This window comes from Nerophis ophidion, linkage group LG22, assembly GCF_033978795.1.
Source record: "Nerophis ophidion isolate RoL-2023_Sa linkage group LG22, RoL_Noph_v1.0, whole genome shotgun sequence".
NCBI classification, from domain to species: domain Eukaryota; kingdom Metazoa; phylum Chordata; class Actinopteri; order Syngnathiformes; family Syngnathidae; genus Nerophis; species Nerophis ophidion.
Genome location: NC_084632.1, coordinates 13,203,586 through 13,215,478, shown reverse-complemented (window position 1 = coordinate 13,215,478; position 11,893 = coordinate 13,203,586). Strand labels below are relative to the sequence as shown.

Below are 11,893 nucleotides of genomic sequence, written 5' to 3'. Positions count from 1 at the left end.
ATGATTTCCATTTATCGGCCGCACTGGACTATAAATCGCTGGTTTGTAAGTACCCCTTAGTGGTTAAACAGATTATACATATTTTTCACAATTACTCAAATTAAATTCAAAAAAGTGTTCCATCCCAAACAACTAACAAGTTGCAGTTATTTTGTTGATAGTCGATACAATCATATGATAAGTAACGTTACCTCGCCAAAACCTAAGTTGCCGTTTATACGTTCCCGAAAACACACTTTCGGCTAATACACTCATATACAATTGTCCCTCGCTGTATCATTATTCAACATTTGTGACCTCGCCCAATTCGGGATTTGTATTTTTTGGCCTAAACTATTCATTTGTAAGCATAAACATGGTTAAATGAACTAAACATATCAATACTATAGTATCATTGGTTACAAGATCAGTATCGTGGCCACTGATTGGCTCAGCCTCAGAAAGCATTACCTTATTGGATTAAAACAGTACAGAGGTGACTAGGTGCGTATTATTTCTGTGTAAAAGACTCATAATGATACAAAAATATATATTTAAAAGGTTGTAAACATGTTTTTTAAGCTTGTATATGTATTTTTGTCCAAAATTAATAATTTTAAGCATAATAATGGCCAAATGAACTAACAATATCAATTAAAGATGCGCGGATAGGCAATTATATCATCCGCATCCGCATCACCAAAGTCGTCATCCACCCGCCTTCTACCTGAACCAACATTTTATCAGGACCGTACCCGCCCCCCAACCGCCCGCTGAAATACATCAGAGGTTGTCCGCCTTCATCACTCACAGAGCTATTTAAACCTGTTTCAATGAGTAATGATGACAATTGGAGCCGCTAATATTCCCGCGACTATCCAATAGCGTTCATCCTGATGACAAGAGTATGGGGCGTGCTGTGAAGCCATTGCCTTGGACACCTTCAACAACATGTACGAACCGATCGTTAGTCCGGCAACATGTTGTGTGCAGCTTCCGCAAATACACGTTCAAGATTGAAAGGCATACTAGGTAATACAGAGTACACTGATGGTTGTGATATAAACAACTTTAACACTTACTAATATACGTCACACTGTGAAACCACACCCAACAAGATTGACAAACACATTTCGGGAGAACATCCTCACAGTAACACAACATAAACGCAACACAACTAATACCCATAATCCTTTGGATCCGTGACACCCCCTGAATATATTTTACACCCCCGCGCCCGCAACTCCGCCCACCTTACCGACGCACGGGGGGGGGTTTGCTGCTAGCGGGTTGTATAAAAGAGTCAGGAAGGATTATGGGTATTTGTTGTGTTGCGTTTATGTTGTGTTACTGTGAGGATGTTCTCCCGAAATGTGTTTGTCGTTCTTAATTGGTGTGGCTTCACAGCGTGGCGCATATTACTAAGAGTGTTAAAATTGTTTATATCACAACCATTAGTGTACTCTGTGTCACCCAGTATGCCTTGCAGTCGTGTGCGTGTTGTTGCGGGAGCCAAACACAACATGTTGCTGGACTGACAAGCAGATCGTACATGTTGTTGTAGGCGACAAAGCCAATGGCTTCATAGCACGCCCTAATACTTATTATCTGGGTGACTACCGGTAGTCATTCAGGAGAATAATAGCGTTTCTTATTGTCTTTTTCGCTTTATGACACGGGTCTTAAATGGCTCTTTGAATGGCAAAGGATACCGATCACAGAACCATGCATATCAAATATTTCCAGATGGTTCAACCGCCACCCGCCCGAATCTAATTTAAATCTATTTTTTCGTCATGTCACCCGCCCGACCCGCAGTTTGACCGTGGACTCCGCGGATGAGACCGCAAACCGCGCATCTCTAATATCAATACTATAGTATCATTGGCTACTCCATCAGTATCGTGGCCACTGATTGGCTCAGCCTCAGTAAACATTATTTTATTTGATTAACAGTGTAGAGGTGGACATGTGCGTATTATTTCCTGTGTATAGGACTCAAAATATGACAAAAATATACAAACCCTGTTTCCATATGAGTTGGGAAATTGTGTTAGATGTAAATATAAACGGAAAACAATGATTTGCAAATCCTTTATAATCTATATTCAATTGAATGCACTACAAAGACAAGATATTTGATGTTCAAACTCATAAACTTGATTTTTTTTTTTTTGCAAATAATAATTAACTTAGAATTTCATGGCTGCAACACGTGCCAAAGTAGTTGGGAAAGGGCATGTTCACCACTGTGTTACATCACCTTTTCTTTTAACAACACTCAATAAACATTTGGGAACTGAGGAAACTAATTGTTGAAGCTTTGAAAGTGGAATTCGTCCCCATTCTTGTTTTATGTAGAGTTTTAGTCATTCAACAGTCCGGGGTCTCCGCTCTCGTATTTATGCCTCATAATGCGCCACATATTTTCGATGGGAGACGGATCTGGACGCAGGCGGGCCAGGAAAGGACCCGCACTCTTTTACTACGAAGCCACGCTGTTATAAGACTTGTCTTGCTGAAATAAGCAGGGGCGTCCATGATAACGTTGCTTGGATGACAACATATGTTGCTCCAAAACCTGTATGTACCTTTCAGCATCAATGGTACCTTCACAGACGTGTAAGTTACCCATGCCTTGGGCACTAATGAACCCCCATACCATCACAGATGCTGGCTTTTGAACTTTGCGCCTATAACAATCCGAATGGTTATTTTGCTCTTTGTTCTGGAGAACACCACGTCCTCTGTTTCCAAATTAGTTTGAAATGTGGACTTGTCAGACCACAGAACACCTTTCCACTTTGCATAAGTCCATCTTAGGTGAGCTCGGGCCCAGCCAAGTCGGCGGCGTTTCAGCATATTGTTGATAAATGGGTTTGGCTTTGCATAGTAGGGTTTAACTTGCACTTACAGATGTAGCGACCAACTGTAGTTACTGACAGTGGTTTTATGAAGTGTTCCTGAGCCCATGTGGTGATATCCTTTACACACCGATGTCGGTTTTTGATGCAGTACCACCTGAGGTATCAAAAGTCCGTAACATCATCGCTTCCGTGCAGTGATTTCTCCAGATTCTCTGAACCTTTTGATGATTTTACGGACCGTAGATGGTAAAATCCCTGAATTCCTTGCAATAGCTCGTTGAGAAATGTTGTTCTAAAACTGTTCGACAATTTGCTTACAAAGTGGTGACCCTCGTCATCCTTGTTTGTGAATTACTTAGCATTTCATGGAAGCTGCTTTTATACCCAATCATGGCACCCAATTAGCCTGCACACCTGTGGGATGTTCCAAATAAGTGTTTGATGAGCATTCCTCAACTTTGTCAGTATTTATTGCCACCTTTCCCAACTTCTTTGTCACGTGTTGTTGGTATCCAATTCTAAAGTTAATGATTATTTAAAAAAAAAATGTTTGTCAGTTTTAACATCAAATATGTTGTCTTTGTAACATATTCTACTGAATATGGGTTGAAAAGGATTTGCAAATCAATGTATTCTGTTTATATTTACATCTAACACAATTTCCCAACTCATATGGAAACAGAGTTTGTATTTATATATATATATATTTAAGGATGGCCGGAATCACTCATTATACATTTATAATGAGTAATTTGAACTATTTACCAACCGATTAAAAGCAATAAATACAAGTTTACTGTACTTTTACTGCAAATGTGTTTATCCATCATATTTAATGATATGTCATAGTAGTTATTTTTTGCACACAACCGTTTGAACGCGACGATGAAAAAAGCTCACTTATTACTGAACAATGTTTGTCCTTTCTTACAATTATTAATAAACACAAACTCCCGGCTCTTGTCCTGAAAAGTGATCCGCAGGGGGGCGCTGTGTGCCCGTGTCTGTTCCAGGGAAGAGGAGGGGTGCGTGTGTGTGTGTGTGTGTGTGTGTGTGTGTGTGTGTGTGTGTGTGTGTGTTCCCTCACACACACACAGCAAAAAGCAGCAGTGCAAAAAAAAAAAAGACAACAAAAGCAACAAAACTCTCACACTGATAATAATAAGGACAACAATAAAAGCCAGTATATTGTTATGTCTCATTAAGTGTCCAATACATCAATTTATTGCAATTTTTCATTTTTTTTTTTTTTTTTAGAAAATAGCTGCAGTTCTTTTCGTCCACATCTTCCACTAAGAAGTTGTATTTAGATGATGAAAAGGACACAAAATGACGGATTTGTGCTGGGGTAATGACCCCTCCCCTAGCCTCCCTCTCTCTCTCCCTCCCTCTCTCTCTCTCTCTCTCTCTCTTTCCTTATTCCTGCGGCGTGCTTCATTCCAGTGCGCACACACTCAGAGAGAAGGTCCACGCAGCAGCCAGCTCCGATCAATCCTCTCAGGGAATACACACCCACACACACACACTCACACACACACACACACACACCACTTCTGGAGTATCTCACCCAAAGACGCACCGTTGTGATTCCTCGCCGTGGACTTACGCTTACGCACTGCTTGCGTCAAGAACGCGTCTTTTTTTTTTTTTTTTTTTTTGTGTTGTGACCTCTTTGAAAGTCTTTTTTTTCGTACAAAAGGGGGATCTTCATATTTCACACAGGATTGTTTCTCTACCCGGTTCGACTATTTACGAGCGGAAACCGTTGATTGTGGAACTATTGCGCCAATGGTGCGGGCTGGACGACCTGCGCGCAGCTGACCCGCGCTCAGTGCGCAAGAACACCAGTGGGGTGGGTTCTTATTCCGACGTATAGATGGTGTGGTGGTGAATGGTTCCGAGGGTGCAACATAAGCTGGGACTGTAAAGGAGGCGGACTGTGCGTGGATCGGTTCTACTCTCCTCCGCCGTGAGTCCGTTTACATGAGCGGGTCATGACAATGGATTACATTCTGCTCTTGTGCAGCCTCCTGCTGTCCCCCCTGGCCTCCGCGGTGGAAGGTAAGACCTTTTTTTAACTTTATAGCACAAAAAGAAAAAAGACACCCTAGGACCCCACGACGCAATTCGGGTGTTGCGACGGTGCGTAATTGTCACGCACCTCAGTTCCAGTTGTGTATTCTCTTTTTCTTGTTTCTGTGTGACATGAACCATCGCCTGCTGTTACTGCTGCTTTCTTGGGCTTTTTTTTTTTTTTTTTTTTTTTTTTTCCTTTTAGAGGAAATTAGTCCCACACTGAATCTCACCAGGGAGTCGACGTGGTTGGGGACACTAACCACCCACCCCCATTTTATCACTTTAAAAAACACTTTTGTTCACCTCCGCTTTTACGCATGGAGACGGTCACACATGCAAAACAGGGTTGATTGCAGCAAAAAATAACAACAAAAAAACAAAACAAAATGTTTTTGCATATAATCAATAGTTTATTTCTATTCACAAATGATGCTTTTTATTGTATTTTTATTTTTAAGGCGACTTTTCAGGCATGTGGACTATACCACATGTGCAAAAAAGGCTGATATCAGCAAAAAAAACAAAAAAACATTAGCATGCAGTTCTTGACTTAATTCATTTTTTCATTTTAAAAATATATATATTTATACATAGTACAATTTGCTTGCTTTTTGTAAATAAGTATTTTTTCCATTTTTTATTATGATTATTTGGGAATTGTTTTGTGCAAGTTCGAAAAGAGTGCAAAAATATGAGGCAAGTTCAGCCCTAAAGCGCATGTGGATCACGAATAGTGGATATATGAGGGTGTCTACTGGGGCTGTGGAAGTGGGACACCAGACCACCGGCACACTATCACGCCTGCCGTGCAATCGTCAAGTTATTGATTAATATTTAATAACGCTTATCTGTCACTTTTTATGTAACCCAACTAATACTGTTTGATGCATTTATTAAACAACCCTAAAACAATTTTTTTTTTTTTTTTTTTTACCAAAAGTTGCTTTTTTAATTAAAAAAACTTGAAAAAAAAGTGATTTTGTATATTTAATAAAACCGTTTTAAATATAGCATAAGGTTATTTGCTTTATATGCTTCCTCCAGACACAAAAAAGTGACTTGATCACTATAAACTTACTTTTTCAATCTGGATAAATGCAAAAAACATTAAAAAAAAAAGTAAATAAACTGATAATATGATTGGAATATGAGTGCAGAAATATGAACATAAGTGTTTTGAAAGCTTGCAGTTACTTAAGTTGCGTCAAAATGTCGACAGAATGATCCGGATTTTGCCTCTTCCCTGCAAATGGCCCATTATAGATTTCTCTGCAACAACGACAACAACAACAACAAAAGTGATGTCATAAATTGTGTCCATGCTTTTAATACGAGTACGGTGATTTACGGCGGACGCTCTGACTTTCTTGTCGGGAGGAAAAAGACTAGAGCCTCCTGGAGGGGAGTTCAAGCGGCCCCATTGCGAGGCGCCCCGGGTCTGAGGTCAAACAGCCCTGGGAATAATTAATGGATCCATCTATTCTTTCGCTCTTTTTGCTCTCGCTCAGCCTCACTTCCATGTAAGGAAGGGGTTTCTTCACTCCTTCCTAAGGAGGGCCAGACTAAAAACAAACAAATAAATAAATAAAAGACACAGGAAGGTCTTTTAGGTGAATTAAAAGGCGAAAAACAGAACATTATGATGATTTATCAACAATGCAAATTCTGTTTCTGCTTTTTTACACCCCTTCACTTATTTGTTGTTTTTTTTAAAGCGGGAAAAAAAAAAGCAACAAGCCACAAACGGCCCCCGAGCCACGCTTTGAGTACCCCTGACTTTTAAGGTTCTGAGCGGAATTTCCGAGTTGTATTGCAGGTTCTTGCCGTAAACATGCAGAAATGCAATAACCTGCATTTAATTTGCAATTAAGTTATGCCACAGTTCTGGGTGGCTGATTTCCAGTGACCCCTTGCCCCCGAAGGAGAAGTCGGCTTGCAATTTCATGCAAATTATTATGATTTTTTTTTTCTTTCTGCCAAATAAAAGTGTGGAAGTGACACGCCAGACATTATAATCATCTTAAAAAAAAAAAAATAACATCACAACATTTAAAAAAAAAAAAAGTGTCTTATCAACGCCTGCAGCTGCCAGCACTAAAAAGAAGAGCCTGTTTTGATGCTGTGATCAATGTTATGCTGTATTTTATTTTTTATTATATCGTATATGCATTGTAAGTTTGTTTTTTTTCTTTTTAATTGGATTTTGTTTGCCTTTTTTTTACATCATGGCCAGGGAACTATACAAATAAAAAGTAGCCTTCTGGCTAATTGTGGCTTTGTAAATCATGTTTGTTTTTTTTTAAATAAAATTGCACTGTCCCCCTTTGAAGTAAAGTAATCTTAATCTAAATATATATATATATATATATATATATATATATACAAAAAAAACATCAAAATTCCACAGCAATCAAAAATAAGTTTAAAAAATAAAAAAGTGAAAAAATCCATCCATCCATTTTCTACCGCTTATTCCCTCTTGCGGTCGCGGGGGGCGCTGGCGCTTATCTCAGCTACAATCGGGCGTAATATATATATATACATATTTTTTAATTATTATTTTTTTCAAACTTATTTTTAATTGCTGTGGAGTTTTTATGTTTTTCGTGTGTGTTTTAGTTATTTTTATTTATTGGTAAATATAACTTAACAAAGGAACATATATGAAAAAAAAAAAGATAAATAAATAATTAAATAATACATAAATAATGACTGAATAAATGAGGCAAGGCCAGAAAAGTGAACCCAGCGGAACTAAAATACATTTATTAAAAAAAACTAAACAAGTTATGTGTAATAATATATATATATATATACATATATATATATATATATATATATATATATATATATATATATATATATATATATATATATCTACATACAAAAAAAATCTAAATTCCACAGCAATCCAAAATAAGTTTAAAAAATAAAATAATAAAAATATCCATCCATCCATTTTCTACCGCTTAGTCCCTTTTGGGGTCGCGGGGGGGCGCTGGCGCCTATCTCAGCTACAATCGGGCAAAATATAATATATATACATATATATAATATATTTTTTTTTTCAAACTTATTTTGATTGCTGTGGAGTTTTTATGTTTTTTTGTATGTGTTTTAGTTATTTTTCCATCCATCCATCCATTGTCTACCGCTTATTCCCTTTCGGGGTCGCGGGGGGCGCTGGCGCCTATCTCAGCTACAATCGGGCGGAAGGCGGAGTACACCCTGGACAAGTCGCCACCTCATCGCAGGGCCAACACAGATAGACAGACAACATTCACACTCAAGGGCCAATTTTAGTGTTGCCAATCAACCTATCCCCAGGTGCATGTCTATTTTTATTAATCGGTAAATATAACTTAATAAAGAAACATATATTTAAAATACATTTTTAAAAAAATAAAAAATTAATAATTAAATAATACATAAATAATGACTGAATAAATAAACGAGGCCAGGCCAGAAAAGTGAACCCAGCGGAATTAAAATACATTTATTTAAAAAAAATAAAAAAGTTCTGTAATAATAATAATAATAATAATATATATATATATATATATATATATATATATATATATATATATATATATATATATATATATATATATATATATAGTTTTTTAAAGTTGCATGTATACAGTTGTACCTTGGTGATGATCCAACTGTTTAAAGGAGGCATTGGAGCGCAGTTTATGGCGCACCGCGTGATTGCGCACAAAAGGACATGCTTTGATACGCACACGTTTTCGTGTTTACGTGGGTGAGATCACACCTCCACGGGAGCCGTTTACACTTGGCGAGTGATTTGTACCGTGCGTGTGCGCGTGCGCAACAGGGGTCCCATTATACTGCCATCATTTGTCTTTTTTTTTTTTTTTACAATTTCTTACGTTTTGTGGCACTTTGACGACATAAAACGGAATGATTATTAAAGCCTTTATGGTTATTTTGTTGCCCCCCCATAAAACTTTTGTTTCAGTTAAAAAAGCACTTTAAACGTTCTTCAATGACCAAACAAAGCACGTTTAAATCACAAAGCGACCCATTAGTGCGTCTTTGTAGGGCAAAATAAGTCTTAATTTGTAGTAAAAAAAAAGAAAAAAAGAAGAGGAATAATTCAAGCGGTTTAGCTTTTATGAAAAAAAAAGAAGGTAGAACGTGTAATTGTCACACGCGGGGACTTCAACAGAGTGTCAATTGATGTGGTCCGTATCGATCCGGTGAATCGATATTGCTCAACCTTTAAAAAAAAAAAAAGAGGATAATTTAGATGCGAGAGGGAGGGAGACTCTCTTGCTGTGCTCTTATAAGAGCAATCATCAATTCATAAGGTCATGTATTCATCACCGGCCATGAATCTATTAAAGCATTATTCATGTTTCAGCTGCCCTCCAAATAATTAAATAACAATGAACATCTAAACATACATCTAAACATATATATATATATATAAATATATAATTGTCAGATATTATATTATTATATTATTATAATCGTCATGATATTCTTACATATTCATTATTTACTGTTTGTAAGCATGCTGATAGAATAGTGTAACAAAAAGGCATCGTACACGACTATAAATCATAAAAAAACATAATAAACATGCAGACTGAGGTTATCGTCATTATATTATTACATATTTAAGTATAATGTTTTTTTTTATTATTGCATTTTTTGCAATAGAGGGTTTTTTATGTGCTGTTATTAAGCATGCTAATATAATAGTGTAACAAATAGGCACAATACACGACTATAAATCATAAAAAAATTCAACATTATGTATTTTCGAATATTATACATGTGGATTTAGGTTATCATCATCATATTATTAAATTTTTAAGTGTTTTATTATATTTGTACAGTAATAATATTTAAATCTATATATTTTTTGATAATAATAATAATAATTATTATGTATTGTATGGTTATACTTTAATAATAGTCTGGTTATATTATGATATTAATATAATACTATTTTTTATTGTTGCATTTTTTTGCAATAGGGGAGTTTTTATGTACTGTTTTTTAAGCATGCTAATATAATCGTGTCACAAATAGGCACAATACACGACTATAAATCATAAAAAAATCCAACATTATGTAATTTAAAATATAATACATGCAGACTGAGGTTATAGTCATTATATTATTACATTTGTAAGTGTTTCGTTTAATTTGTACAGTAATAATATTTATATCTGATATTTTGGTGAGAATAATGATTATTATTAGGAACTGTATGATTATACTTTAGTAATAGTCTGTTTATATTATGATATTAATATAATACTATTTTTCTATTATCGCATTTTTTACAATTAGAGGATTTTTTATGTACTGTTTGTAAGCCTGCTAATAGAATAGTGTAACAAAAAGGCACCATACACGACTATAAATCATAACAAATCCAACATTATGTATTTTCAAATACTTTACATGCAGACTGAGGGTTAGGGCCTCAAAAAGAGACCCATTCCATTTTTTCAAGGCATTTTTTTTGCCACATGAGATGGCACGAAATACATTTTTTGTAATTATTTTTAAATTAATTTTAGACATACAGTGCAATTTTTGAGGCAGTCAAAGTTTATTGGTTTTTTTCCCGCCTAAGGGAACGTTCCAAAGTCCACTAAACAACCTTCCTATAACAACACATAGACCTCTCAGTATGAAGACATCAATGCAAGTGTAATGTTAAAAAAACCTAAATAAAATAGGGAAAAAATGCATATGTATTTGTTTGAGTGTAATAGATAACGAAAACTGACAAAACAAACACATGCAAAATAAATAAACTACGTTAACTGTATTATTCTTACCGTTTACTAGTTTTTTCCCCACATTAGACGTGCAGATCCTCTAATTTCCAATTAATGACGCACAAACAACTTAAAATGTGGACTTTTTATATTTGCATGTGTGAGTTTTAGCCCTCTGGTCCAAAAGTACTGGCAATTGTTGCTATTATTCCATATTTCGATACTTGTTATGTCTCCACTTTGGGCCCTCGCTCACTTGTGTGAGCGCTCTTGAACAGATGTACGCCGTGACTTACACCCAAATGGACGTAAGACTCTCAGGAAGGAGAGGGCAGAGGGGTGGGGGCCGGGGGGGGTGTAATGGAGGACAACATGTCGGGATGGCTCGACATGGAGTTGGCGGGGGGTGCAGTATTGGGTCAGAATTGGATCAGGGGTGGGGGGGGGGTATGCACAGTTGACTAGCTTTATGCTATCTGGGTCTGCAGGAGCGTTCATGTGCACAGGGCTGTACTTCAGGACTCCGAGGGCGGCGTGGAAAGATTTACCGAGCTGGAATTTCTCATGAAGGCAAGCAACGGCCGTCTTTGGCCAGCTGGTGCCTTCACACGCCACGCCGAGAGCGCCGGGGATTGATCTACTCTTTGCTGATGATAACTAAACTGGCAGGCCGCTTCAATTCGTTCGGGGTCATTCTATTTCCTAAAGTTTTTTTGTTTTTTTTCCCCGGCGACTCCAGCGCTCGTAAAGGACGATTAGAGCAGTGGTGATAGTAAACTGGAGTAAGCGATATAATGACTACGTTGTTACGTTGTGTGTCAAGGCACGAGAGCGCTTATAAATACGAACGTTGACTATGAGCATGAACAACGGCAATAAATCAAATCAAACGCTGCCTATATTGCAAACTTATTGGATTCAGCTGTTTGCAATGTAAAGTGAAACTAATCCAAGGCATGATATGGAAGATGGACATCAATATAGGCCATTAGAAACACATGACTTACATATAGTAATGGACACTATTATGAAATGTATAAGTCGTATTCATGTATCCTCCGATTGTGCGTGAATAAGTGCATGTAAAATGTCAATCAATAAATGACTCGGTGCTTCACAATATTTTTTTTTACAGCAAACATATTCCTAGCCCCTTCCTACTCCGGCACTGATAGGAATATAACGACACATTTTCCCCACATGCAG

General features: G+C 37.0%; 1 protein-coding gene across 10 annotated transcripts in view; it reads left to right on the top strand.

Annotated features, from left to right (window-relative positions):
- The first annotated feature begins 4,284 nt into the window (after window positions 1-4,284).
- The window catches only part of LOC133540576 (ephrin type-B receptor 3-like), a 175,708-nt gene continuing 168,099 nt past the window's right edge, over window positions 4,285-11,893 (top strand). For all 10 annotated transcript variants that reach the window (XM_061883297.1, XM_061883294.1, XM_061883291.1 and 7 more), the window contains exon 1: window positions 4,285-4,907. In XM_061883297.1, the coding sequence (XP_061739281.1) occupies window positions 4,841-4,907 (67 nt within the window). In that variant the 5' untranslated portion in view covers window positions 4,285-4,840. The remainder of the gene's footprint in view (window positions 4,908-11,893) is intronic.